General features: G+C 42.7%; 2 protein-coding genes across 3 annotated transcripts in view; one reads left to right on the forward strand and one right to left on the reverse strand.

The window, feature by feature from the left end:
• ANGPT2 (angiopoietin 2) overlaps positions 1-7,130 on the reverse strand; it is a 44,245-nt gene extending 37,115 nt beyond the window's left edge. For both annotated transcript variants that reach the window (XM_065730796.1, XM_065730795.1), the window contains exon 1: positions 6,733-7,130. In XM_065730796.1, the coding sequence (XP_065586868.1) occupies positions 6,733-7,011 (279 nt within the window). In that variant the 5' untranslated portion in view covers positions 7,012-7,130. The remainder of the gene's footprint in view (positions 1-6,732) is intronic.
• Positions 1-13,838, forward strand: part of MCPH1 (microcephalin 1) — a 115,995-nt gene that overhangs the window by 76,085 nt on the left and 26,072 nt on the right. The window lies entirely within an intron of this gene.

The following is a 13,838-nucleotide window of genomic DNA, read 5'->3' on the forward strand; positions in this document are numbered from 1 at the left end:
CCCCTCATCATGCAAATTGCAGGACACATTTCCTGAGCTTTGTAACCAGCATCTTGACTTTAGGGTTAACCTGTTGCACTGACAGATGAAAACTGATATGGTTTTCAGTAATTATTTGGCCTGGAAAATGTACTGAGCGTTTTTTGAAAAGGTACTTAAGGAAAGAACTATATTTTTCTAGGCAGCTTGAAAACTGACACAGTGAGTGTTTGCAGGACTGTCTAGTGTTTTTTTCATACAAAGTATGGATCTAGATTTTGTAACTTGCAGATTTCCTTAACGTTTCCTCTAAGCTTGGAATAGACTTTATATTCACCAAACAGTAGTTGAACTGTAGAGAAAAAATATGAGTCTTTTTCCTCTACCCCATTTCCTAGAGATATATCTGCTAAAGGAAATGAAATGATCACAGTATTTCCAGTGGTAAAGTGCTCTTTCACTTTTTTGGTATGTGTGAGGTTATTTGGTTTAATTTGTTCCACTGTGGAATGTGCCATATCTCTAAGGCATTTCTGAGTATTAAATTACAGTGCCATACCTCTGGTTTTTTCCACATATTTAGCCCTGCAAAGCTACCTGATCCTCCTATTATTTTTTCACCTGTAATTTATGTTTTGTTACTTTGTGAGATTCAAATACTAAAATGGCAGGTAAAAATATGTGTGCTTATGCTAAAGGTCCCATAAAATGTGTGTGCTTATGCTAAAGCTTGTCGCCAAGTCCCACAGAAATTCTTCTTTCCCTGAAGGTTACACTGATATTTATAGTGCACTGACAAATTATTTTCTTAGTGGTTTAGCTGTTACTACCAGTGAGAGATTTACTCAGGTGTCTTTTGTCTGCCACCATATTTTATCAGTGTGATGTTCTTGTTTCATATACTAGAGCATGCAAAAATCTCTCTTCATTCAGCAGCCATCTACTCCCATTTTTCCTAACTGCTTAAGAAAGTCTGCAGTTCGTCCTGGTATCCATAAGACTCCCATCCATAAGCCTCTTACTGCTAACTAGCTGCCAAAACCCTTTTTCTCTGAAGCTCAACTTGCATCTTTTGTTCCATTCTGTCCAGATGTGGGAATGGGGACACCACACTGAGGGGAAGGCCATCATTCCTGATTCAGTTATGGCTCCTGAGCTGTTCTAACAAATGAGATGCATAATGTTTATTGGTGTATTTTGTATCATATTTGCAGCATGTTCCATGCTTCTACTGTCCACTTACTGTCTTTTGATTCTGAGGTTTATAAACTTTATTCCAAAGCTGCATGCTGGGATAAGGGCTGTGCAGCACACTAGCTTTTGCAATTTCTCCAGCAGTGCTGATAGATTTGCTTCTTTAAGGGGAATTTGTTTCCGCTTTTCCATTCCTGTTGCTTCTCTTCCAGGCTCAGAAGACAGACTGAGCTTACTCTAGGGAGGTAATTAAGATAGTCTGAGTCATCTGACAAAATTCTGGGTTTGCTAAAATCCAGAGAAGGATCAGAGAGTGGCACTTCTCTGTGGCAGACCCTAATCTAAGGTCAGAGAGCATATCTTCTGAGCAAATCAGCTGGCAGTGTTTTGCAGTCTGTCCCAAGAATGGATGTGTGGGTGCAGAAACACAGACTTACTCTGCCCCACTCCTGCCTTCTGGCCAAAGCAAAGTCCCACGTAACAGTAGGTGCAATGGGAGGTTCCTGCCTTAAATTATGCAAACAGATACAAAATAATTAGTGATTTACTGAGCTATAATGTTTTACTCTCAGAAGTTCTGTAAATTGAATAATGCATATTGTGGTATGTTTCTAAAAACTTAGATGCTGTTTGCAAAAAATACAGTTGCTGGAGGTACTGAAATTCCTTTCTGGAAAGTTAAAAGTGGTCATCTGTGTCTTTTAAGCAAAATTCAGTTCTAGGCAGTACATATGTGATAGTTTGCTTCTTCAGATCAAGAAGAAATCGAGAAGGCATCAGTCGCTTTTCTTGGTAGACTCGGGGGGGATAAGTATTACTGCATTAATCCGTAATGAACAACAAAGAAGGAGCACTAATAAGATAACTGTCCGTAAAACAAATACCATTGTGGAATTCAGTCTCTCAGCAGAAGTTTCTGAAACATTCTAGAGATGATGCTGTTGACTTTTGCACGGTATTTATTGGTTATGCACGCAAAGGAGTGGAAACTGTCAACTCAAGCATCTCCAGACTTATTTCCTATATGCACACTTGAAGGAGCAGAAAACAAAACACTTCTTGTCAATAATTAACAAAGTCTTCCAATTTGCTATTTCGACCAGCCAAAGGTGATTACTTTGTGATCATATTGGCAACAGAGCACTTGAAAATATATTTTGCATGCTAATAAGAGACTGGTTCAGTAAAACAAGTATCTGTCTACCATATTTTTTTCTCTGATCACATCTTGGAGATGAGGTGCTCTCAAGTTGCACTTTTTCTTGTAGACCTACACAAGAAAATCGCTGCTTCTCCTTGTTGGTTTCATACTGTTTCAAACCTGTTTCATCACCTTGGTATTTGTGGAATGACACAGAAACAGGCTTGACATCAGTTTTGAAACACACACAAGAATAATTCCAAATCTTTTCACCAGAATTTACCTACAGGAGATAGAAACTGCAGTGTCAGATCATCTTAAGTAGCTCTGAAACTGTACCCAGTAACATGTACTATTCTCAAAGTAAAACGGTATTTTCAGTCATGCCAGCATTCTTTTGCTTAGCAAATACATAGTTGATATACAGAAACAAGCACTTTTCACATGTAAGTGAAAACAGATGCATCACTTAAGAAAGGAATGCAGCCCTTGATTCAGAGTCAGAAATATCTCTTGCGTATTTCAAAATCCAGTGCTTTACAATATATTTTTCCTTGTCCATTGCATGCGGATCAAAAACATCTGAAAAAGCATCTCTGGATGCTGCATGTCAGAATATCTTTTTCATATTTTAGATAGGAACTTCTGTACAAGTATTACAATAATTATAACCATTCATTGGCACTTACTCATAAAATATTACATGGATCTGTTCCCATACATCTTAAAACGTCAGAATTTGTTTTCCTTAGAGAAGAAACATGTCTCAAAATGACAAAGGGTTTCTAGCTTCCAGTGTAAGAAAAAGCAAAGATCATTTCAGAGCACCCAATGATACTGCATCTCTGTCAGCAGTGTCCCCCTCCTAGTCTGCTGGGATGCTTCACGGTGAAATTCTAGTTTTAGATTTAACGTTGGCTCCTGCCACGGATTTTAGTTTTCTAGTATTTTGACCTGCTGATATACTAAAAAATAAATTACCTATATTCCACGTGCCATTATCAGTTTCATCATAAATTGTTTCTGACTGTTTCTAAAAGGAAAGAAAAGATACGACCCATTTATTTTACGCTATTGGTTTGGACGGAGTCCTACGTCCTCCTGGTCTAAAGTAGGATCTAGTTTATGTACTGAGTAAGTTCAAGTAAGTAAGGTTATTTCAATGCCCTAATACCTGAAAAAAGCACATTTCCTTTGGGAGAATTGTCATGTTCCAAATGGTAAAACTGCCATTAATTTGGACGGAGATTTGTTCATTTGTGGACCCTATGGGAATCGCCTGTATTCTGGGAATATTTGAAAACCCAAAGTTATTTATATATAAAGAATTCTCAAGGATAGTGCCCAGTGTACATGACTACACTTAAAACTTCCAGTCTTGTATCACATCTGTGTCTGTATCTCAAACTCCTATCCCCTCAAATTGAAAATCTTGTTAATGAGAGCTTTGTTCTCCCTGCCCTACACACATGAAAGAAAAAAAAAAAAAAACCTTCCACTTCCAGTACATAAATTGATTCCAAAGTAGGGAAGGTCATAGAAGAAAGTTCATTTCAGGTATGTTATTGCACAGCTGATCTAGGGTTTTGCCCTTTGCTCTACAGCATCGCTTACTGGATTACTGCTAAACACTGGATTAAGGGGAATAGTGGTTTGTCCTAGTGTGCCATCTGAACCCTTAAGCATAATCTACTTTTGAAAAGACATTCCACTTATATGTATGGAATGTACAGTGGTGGCATAAGGCATAAAGCAGTAGGGATAAAAAAAAGAGGGTTTTCATGAAGCAGCAGCCAGTTTAATTTGTAGCAATGGTCGAACAAAGTCTTCTGCTCTGTGTGCAGGACTAGAGCAGCAGAGAACCTGGCCCTACGTAACAAGTTTTCTTCCCATTGTGTTTGTCCATTAACCAGATAAAGCACACACTTCCCATGCTGTTCCATTCATGCAACCTACTGTTCATTCAGAAACATAATGTTTCCTTTAGTTGATGGATTAAAGGCAGGATGGGGGAGGGAGGAGTGTAAAAATGTTTTGAGATATGCAAGACTTCAGGAACAGCTTTTCAAAGTTAATCCACACTAAAAGCGTGACATATATATGTATATATATTTTACTCAGCTTCAAAAGAAAACAGGTGCTGTCCCTTCAGTGAGCAAAATTAACTGGTTTTTTTTTTTTTTTTTTTCAAGAGCAAAACCTAGGGCAGTTTTTGTGCAGTTACTAAGGAATCAATATCATGTTATTTTTAAATTAAATCTTATATCACACTTAATACAATACAAAAGCTACGTGAAGTTTTGGTTTTTTTTACAGACTTGAAAAATTCTGGTGTTACATTTTGGTAACTTGAAATATGAACCTAGGAACGTATGTTGGTGATCTCAAAAAATAAAACCACTAAGTCATCAAGCGAACTCTACTGAGTTTAAAGGTTTATTTAAAAGGTTTACTTTTGAAAGGTTTAAAGGCAACTTTAAAGGTTATTGTTAGCTTTTCATCTTCACTTGGCAGACCAGGTGTCACCAGCAAAGCAAATCTGAGGAAGGGCAACTTTTGTTGGGAGTCTCTTTGTGAACAAAACAGATGACACAGAGAGCAGGTGTTAAAATAGTGAAAAAGGCAAACTGCTGATTTTACAGGATGTTTAGCTGTGGAACAAATAGGAAAAAAAATCAGGCTATTCTACATCATCTTACTTGGAAATCTATGCTCAAATAAAAGAAACGCTTTTCTGCCTTGTGAAACAGAATCTGCCTTTTGATCCCCCTAAGAATTAGTTGGAGGCACCTTATCCTATTCCTCTCATAGCTGACTTCCCAGAGTGTGACAGGAAAAGCACAGTTTTTACTAAATAAGGATGCTGGAATTTGCTGGCTGCTGTCTGTTTACCTGATGTCACCTATGATGCTGTTTTCCTACTTAAGTGGCACTTAGCAGAGGAGCACTCTGTGAGACTGGGCTGTTTGTGCTGGGAAGCTGCTTACCAGCTGGGCAGATGAGGCTGTTACTTTGTGTGGTTCTCATCCTGCACTGCACATCTGGTAATGTCGGTCTAACATTACAATAGCGAGTGTTGTAAATTAGTAAGTGGAAAGGTAAGTCCATATGTGGAGGGAAGTAAGTTTGCCTGTGACATTAAAAGAAAAATAGGCTCCTGACACTGCAAGCTCTCCCATGTTTATGGGCTTACACGTCCTGAGCCCAGAAAGACAGACTGCACACTTTGCGTGCGCTGCGGATTGAGGTTTTTGTGCTCATTTTCAGGTAGATGAACACTGTACACTTTCTGCTTTGGAGTGGCTTTTGTTTCTCAAGCAGAGATGCTTGCTAGCAGGTTCCTTTGATTCTATGCTAGTGCTGTAATACTGGAACAGATAAAGCGACCTCAATGCAAAATTATGTTATAATGAGGTGACTTCAGAATGAAGAAGGGACTACTTACTACAGAAAATTCTGAGTTTGCTCCATTTGCAACACTCCTTCAAGAAATAAACCCTTGGGGCATCATTTTGCAATCACTGTCAACTGCTCAGTTAAGTCCTCAGCATGTTTACTACTTGGCAGATGGGAAAAAATAGAATTATACATTTATGAATGCAATGAAACCGTACTGTGACTCTCTTCCAGGTGCCAGGGATATAAACTGAGCTGTGTCACATCTAGAATCAAGTGGGTTCCTGTAATAACGTGGCACACCAGTCAGGTTTACTCTCCAGTCATATTAAGAATTGATGCAGTATAATGTTTTTCGGCTGTTTCAGGGACAGTTTAACAAATTTTGCCATTTGGGCAATAAATCCTTTCGTTCCAGTGGAGTGGCTCTAAAGGAAGCTGTGTGCCATCTGAAAACACCTTGTGCCGAGTGTGTTTTTCTTTGACTATTTGTATGTCTGAGTGGAAATGTTACAGGATGTGAAGGATATCCGCCAGTGAACTTTCTTGAGACCGCATCACTTGAGCGGCTGAGCTGAGCCCCCCTGGCATTCCTCAGGTGGATCTACGCTTCATCCGTGTGCCTTACCTATGCTCTTTGCTGCCTACAGATTCTGAGGTCACGTTTCAGTTTATTCTTCTTCTGCCACGCCTCAGATAGCGGCCGTTCTGTACTGTTCAAACAGCGACAGAGCAGCCCGTGCCAGTTAATTACACACGAGGCACAAATGTAACGGCAAACCCTGCAGAGCCCGAACCCCGCAGAACCCCAGCGCAATGACAGACGGTGCCCTCATGTGTCCCTTGCTGAGCTAACTTAACTTCTCAGGCTCGAGACAACTTGTGGGCAGAAAAGCAGGTCAGCAGCCTAGCGCGGAGCACGTGTTGTGTGAAATGAGGGATGTTAGAAGGGAAGAAGCCCATCACGACATAGCTAGGGAGATACTGCAAGCCCGGTTCGCGGGACGGAAACGTTATCCCACCTTCAGGAGCCACTGTGTGTTGTTCTCCATGATGTTCTCCAGCAGCTGCAGCCTCTGCACGGAGTCGTCGTAGTCGAGCGGAGCGTCGCGCTGCACGGCGTTGGGCACGTAGGGCGGCCGGCAGCTGTCGGCCTCGGGCAGCAGGAAGGTGTAGCTGCACGGCCCGTGCTGGACCTGGTACTGCTTCTTGCCCGCCGGCTCCGCGCCCTTCCCGAACGCGTTGTACCCCGCGGCGAGGACGACGCTGCAGCCCCACGTGAAGTAGACGCTCAGCCGCATCTTCCTGCCCGCGGAGGTCCCGGCCCGCAGCTCGGAGCTCAGCACCCCGCGGCCATGCGGTGCCCAGGGAGAGCCGGCCCGAGCCGTGCCGCCTGCCCAACCCCGCAACCCCTCCTCCCGCTCCGCCGCGTCCCGAGCTGCCGCCGCCGCTCGGCTCCCCCCGTTCCTTATATGATAAGTTGGTAGGGGAAGGCAGACATGCGGAGGGGCCGCCCCTCCCTCCCTCCCTCCGCGGGGGGGTTCCCTCGCCTCCGGGAGGACGCGCGGGCGCGGGGCGGCGGAGAGAGCCCCGGGGACTGCGGGACCCCCGCGGCTCCGAGAGAGACCTCCCGGGCACGGACGGCCCCGCTGCCGCACAGCGGGCACTGCTCGGAGCGGGGAGCGCTCCTCGGCGCGATCACGGCGATGGGAAACGGTTGGAGCGCTTCTGGAAGGAGCTGGCGGGGTTGTTTTTGTTAACGAGCCGAACAAGGATGTGATTTAGCTTGGGCTTAAGGCATGGTGTAAGCGCAGAGTTGGGCACTGTCCACAGCGTGCGGCAGCAAGCGGGGCACGTCCTCGTGCGGGAAGAGGGGGCGAATTAAGTTTCCAGCCCAGCACAGGCTCTGTATGTTAGAGGATCTCTGACTCGAGTAATCGTTTCTGTGCATGTCTTTCAGGAGCTAAACGTTTTCAAGCTCGTCCTTCTTTTTTTAAGATACATATGTATTTTATCTATGTGCGCTGGCTGTATCTGATAGCGATAACATCAGGGTGAGCTGCAAACTCAGCTTCACACAGCCACCTGCACCAAGGCACTGTGAGGGCAGGGTCCTGGCCTCCAAAGTTGGGAACACCTGGAAAAGGTGAGGGAACATCGCAGAAAGGAGACGGACACTTGGCTGTAGAAAAGGGCTTTAGAAAGGAGCACTCCTGTGATCTCTGCAGTGAGAAATGACCCCACAAAAGCAGAACACAAACTCCCCAGCTCCTGGGGAGGAGCTGGTTGCACTGAAACATCAGAGAATTATTCTTTCCTTGTTGTTGGCTTCTACAAACCAGCACAACAGAGCACTGATTCCTGGAGGGAAATAGCACCAGTGCTCTGCTTGGTTGGGGACTGTGAGCTGTAGGTTTCTCACAGTTAAATTAAGGGGAATGCTGTGCTCATCCAACCAGCATGGATCAGATGGCAAAGTTTCAGCGATAGATGGAAGATCCCAGTGTGCCTTGCCACCGTCTCTTGGGACAGACCATCTTACACAACTTTGCCGTGTCTAACGTAGCATAGTAATACAGTTCTACCCCTTAAATCATGAAAGCTGTGTTCAGGAGTTGACAAAAACAGATGTAACAGTTAACTGCGTTTGCTTGCCTTATTGAGAGGCCGGTTGGTATTTCTTTACATAGCACGTTCTGGAAAGGGCAGGCTCTAGAATTCAACTCCAGAGATTCGCAGGAAGGTTTTAGTTCTGGCAGGACTGAGCTGCACAGTGCTCATCTGCCATGCTTCACCCTTCCAGGCAGAGGACATGGAGGAAGATGGTCAGAGTTTGAGATGCAGTCAAGAATATGTTTTACAAAACATGCTTATTTGTAGCATGGCGTGAAAGGGATGCATTTCCCATCTGCCCAAGTTTCTGTTGTGACAGCAAAGGAAATGAATGCAACTGCTACCTGCATTGCTACAGAAGTTTTGGAACCTTTCTGCACAGTGCAGATTTATGTTTTTCTTTATTTAGTGTTTTGCAAGAATGTTTAATGCCACGTGCATAGCAGTGTGCTGCAGTGTAAGGGAGAAGCCTGCTGCTGTACCACATGAATTAGATTTATACACTAGGTTCTGTGAAGAACTACTAATGGGACTCCCAGAAGAGCAGTGCTGAAAACAAGTGTGCTGCAAGCCTGAGAGCATCTTCTTGATGACCAGAACTGGAAGATGGTCGTAACTGTTCAGCTTATATTTCCATGGGTTTTCTAGCACCTTCCTGAGTTCAGGAAGGAAAAGGTTAAATCGACCAGTATACTCTGTTAGATGATTTCTTTTTAATTATTAGACTTTTACTCAAAGGACTACACACATATAAAAGATGAGATTTAAGGGATGATGAAAAATGTTTAGATGGGATTTCCATGAGATGCATTCAGGTTCGCTGGATTTTTGAGGAGAGGGACTCTGAAGGTTTGATGTGGGGTCTGCTTTCCTTTAGGAAAGCCAAAACATGACCCTGAGAGGCCCCAGTCTGCACCACAGTGGGGAACAAAGCGGAGCTTGGAGGCTGCCTGACCACGCTGCTGTATCTCAGACCTCCACTAGGGAGAACTGTGGTTGTATGAATACTGGGAGGAGAAACCAGTTCACCTTCCACTGTTGGTTTTTTTTGCTATTGTTGTTATGAATGAATGAGTGGCCAGTTGCTGTGGCAGCTGTCTGTGGCTCAGGGAAGAGGTACAGAAAGAATGTGTCCAGGTATCCTCATGCAAAAGCCAACAAATGCCGGATTGCAGACCCTTACCAGCAGAGCAGGAGCACCCAGTTCCCTGTGCTTCTCACCCAGGTCTTGAGTAGTGCCCTGGGGCTCACCCTGCTCACGTTTCTCCTGCCCTTCCTTGATACTTCCCTGGTACAGTGGCAGTAACTGACATCTGCATGTGTCACCAAGGGAGAGTTGTGTTATTTCCCCATCTGGGTCTGGTGGACTCGTATTACTCTAATGAAGAACTCTTTCCCACCACCCAGGAACGTTAGTGAGCATTCACCTTGCCAACGGGATAAATATACATCCCTTTAACCCACCACTACGGGAGAGTGCTGCATTTTTGGGGCATCTTTTGGAACGTTTGTTTGTGATCCTTCACCCCTTCCGTCCCCTCGGGAGCAGCTTTCCCAGCTGTGGAGGAGGAAGTGGTCTTCTCTGTCTCCGTGGGGAATGGAAGCCAGGCAGAGTTCAGGGGGAAAGAAAGTAGTAACGGCTAAATTTGGAAGTCTGGTGTGAAAAGTAAGGCCAGTTAAATACATTTTTGTCCTTGAAAACTGGGGAGGAGGAAGGAAGATGCCTGAATGCAGCCTTTTTACTGAGCCTCAGAGGCATAACAACAAGTCTTCTGCAGGGCAGGGCTTGTTCCAGAAAAGCTGAATGACAGAGATCTGACTCCTTCCAGTTACGAGAAGCTGTCACGGTTCACTCTTAGCCACGTTGAAGTAGGAAGGAATGTAGATAATTTGGCATGGAATCTTATACATGCCGATATGAGATTCAGTCAAAACTTCTAATTAGGACCAGTTGCTTCTTCTCAGTATTTTCATGTTCATTGTTCTCATCTCTATCTGTGCTGATGATATGGAGCAGCGTGTTTGCATTCATCATGCATTTATCCTGCAGAAAGAAATACTGATGCTTAGTCTGGGATTTCCTGCTTGCATTACAGCTGAGTGTATATAATATTTGACATAAAATAGCAAATGAGCACTCAGTATATTTGAAGTACAAATTAGAGTTTTCCCTTCTTGGAAAGATGATACTCGCTCTACAGAACTCACCTTATAAGAAGAGCTGAAATGTATATTTTGTTAAAACTAAACATGTAGAACGTTTCACCAGATGTGCTTTAGGCCATTTCCTTTCCTGGGAAACAGCAAATTCCCTTGCTCAGCCAATCCTGGTTTTATTCCATACAGCACACGACTAAGCTGCTTGGAGAGAAGTGCCTGGCCACCACTAACATTATCTTTCCAATCATCATTTACTTACAGCTGTGCAGCTTCTGTTTGACAGGCAAACATGGAGACCTTGTGAGACCTCCGATAGAAAAGGAAGTATTCGATTTTTTGGAGGAAACATACCAAAACGTTTACTTTAGTCTCTATCTGCAGACTTTGCCACCTAAAACATCTGAAGTGTTGATTTAGCAGATAAGCAAGTTCTCGTTTCAGCAATTTTCATGTTTTGACAAGGGAAAAATAGTAACAAACTGTGGGCAAAATGAAGGCACAACAAGGAGAACAAGTACTCTTCGGTGTCGCATCTTACAGGGAGGCTTTATCTGCAGATGAAACTGAAAACTCTGTAGCGTGTGAAAGTGGACCTGCAAAATCAGGTCTGAGATGAAACATTTTCTGCATTCAGCTTGGAATAAATTAATGAAGTATTTCATATATTCCTGGTTTTTACATTCCTCACATTTTGACACTTAATATTAAACCCTCACCTTTGGTTCCTGGTACTTTAATGTTAGTTTATGGTAGTTCCATTTGCTGGCTTCAAAATATTTTCTTTCACTGGGAGTATTTTAACATATTTCTCAGGAACAAATGTCAACAAGGATAAGACTTTTGAACTTGTAAGTTAAAAAACAGGGAACAGGATCTTGAACCCTAGTAGAATTTTAGTCTGCTAAAAATCTTATCTGTTTTGAGATCTTAAACTCTTTGAAAGAGAGAAGTGCCAGATTATTATGTTTTCCACGAAGCCAAAACAAATTGCTTTCATCAAGACCCATAATTCAGTTCTTTAGTACTTCTAAAATTAATGGCCATATCTTACTGATCTTTCCTCCTCTCCTTGCCTCTTGCCCATTTTCCTTTCTGTTCCATCAGAACTTCTGCACTACTCTCATTACATCTTTAACAAAATCTCAGGATTCCACTCACTTTTGCAGCTGCTGCTTATTTCTATTCGTGCCCAACATCCCTCGTAACACCTTGTGAATTCACAGTCATCTCTACGTTCTGCCTCCAGTGTTTCTTCACGTCTCCTCTGAGTGCTCTTCCTTATAAAGGGAGGTCATTTATTCGCTAGTTCTCACATGGTACTTTTACTGAAGGGACAAAAGGTCAATAATCCTACCACTGAAAAGTTCAGTTGTCACCCTGTCTCGGTGACTCAGTCTGCTTGTTCCCATCTGGCCTTGTAACATCCAATCCATCATTTCAGTACACGATATTTTTCCTAGATGACACATCACAAGCTGGAGCATAAAGTGGCCAAAAGTAGACTTTGGTTTTTTCCCTTGGAAATACTTATTTGCAACCCACTTGTTCTCTTTTGCAGCTGATACTGCCAACATCCTTTCTTTAAACCTACAATCCGCGAGCTGATATCCCTTTGTTACTTAGGTATTATCTTCAGTAGTGGTATCTTTAAATACGTGCACACCTACATCTCTGTGTATGTCCATGCTTAGGATGATGTTGATGCCATCGTACCTAAAATACGCTTGATGTTAATTCGGATTGGAACTTCGTGGTATCACCTCCTGAGCAACAATAGCATGGCAGTATGTTGGGTTTTTTTTCCAAATTCCTGACCTTACTGTTTCCACATTGCAAAACTTTCTCTGCTGCAAAAGCATTATTACTCTTTAATTAGTTCCATACCAATTATCAACCCAAAATTTCCAGAATCGTCAGAAGTGGGATGTACAAATATCTGTGCATCTCTAATCCGTGCAGACAGCAAAGGAGATTTTCACAACGTGCTATGGAAGTTCCTTTTCGTAGCACAGATGGTAGTTTTTCTTACTGAGAGCATTTTTTAATTATGACTGTTATTTTAATCTTTAAGAGATGAATCACTCACATAGAGGAGTAGGAAGTGAGTCCCATGATTATGACAAATAGTTGCAATACGTCCTTCCTCCTTAACATTTTTATATTGTTTGGCTAGAGTGCCCTGAAGGCTTTGTTCATTCTCTTCAGTTACGTGATGACAGCAATTTGTAGCTGGTAACAAGTGTAATTACATCTTGAAGTCAAATAGCATGAGTACGAAGTGAACATGGAGTTACAGCTAATGTTAAGGATCTCACAATTGCACTGCTGAATATCTCTGACAGCCTTAAGTGCTGTGCCTCGTCTCTCCCCCATTCTGGGGAAAGTGTAATGCTGCACTTGTTTAAACAGGTTGCCATCAGTTTGAAACAACCTCCATGCTAGTGTGTAGAAACTGCTTCTAGCGAGCCCTCTAAAATCCGTAACCACTTCTGCAGCACCACATGTATTTGCTCTTCATTATGAAATTATACGTGAGAAGATGAACAGAGATGTTCTCGCCCTCTTTGCTCAGATACTGCTTATACGCTCCTTTGAAAGCTGACTCTAAAGCTAGAATCCTTACAAAGGCTTTCACTTCTGTTGTGCTATGCGAGTGTTGGATAATGCTGATGTGAAAAGGCTCTGAAAGAATCCAGAAGGCTTTTGGAAAATGAGAAATCGGCCTTAGCGACGTCTCGAAGAAAAATGTCTATGCAGTTTGTTTAAAGGAATGCACTCTAAAAGTGTCTACGCAGCTGATGGTAATCTGGCCTTCCAAATACCCCCAGTCCATGTGATTTAAACCTTTTCCCTGTAACGAATCCTTCAGGTTAGCAGAAGGTTCCCACCTCTGCCAGCAGCACGCTCCTGTGATAATAACAGCATGTCATGCTTCCAGAGAGCACGCTCAAGTTAAGATTCTGAACTCAAAGATAAACTGATGTCAAAGAGAGAATGAAAAGGAAGTGAGAAACTGTATAAGAGGAATAAACAAAGCTTTCACAGACAGAGAGGACATTTATGGCAACAGTAAGGTACCTAGTTCCTGACATCTGTTTCCCTCAAGAAAAAAATACAGTACACATGCTAACCTTTTTATGGAGAGTGCACAAAAATGTTTGCAGCATATTTTCATATATTCATATTCGTTGAACTGTATTGGGATGTGTAACACGAAGAGGACAGAGGAACTGAAAACTGTTTTTGCACTCCGTAAAGATAAATCTTTGCTTTTTTCAATGCTAATAAACATAGTCCAGTACTAGCTCTCCAAAGCAGTGCCTTGCCTCTTGTTCTACAGCACAGACTGGAGGTT

Source organism: Cyrtonyx montezumae, unplaced genomic scaffold (genome assembly GCF_038088225.1).
Source record: "Cyrtonyx montezumae isolate F1298 unplaced genomic scaffold, pur_monq_1.0 scaffold_13, whole genome shotgun sequence".
Taxonomy (NCBI): Eukaryota; Metazoa; Chordata; class Aves; order Galliformes; family Odontophoridae; genus Cyrtonyx; species Cyrtonyx montezumae.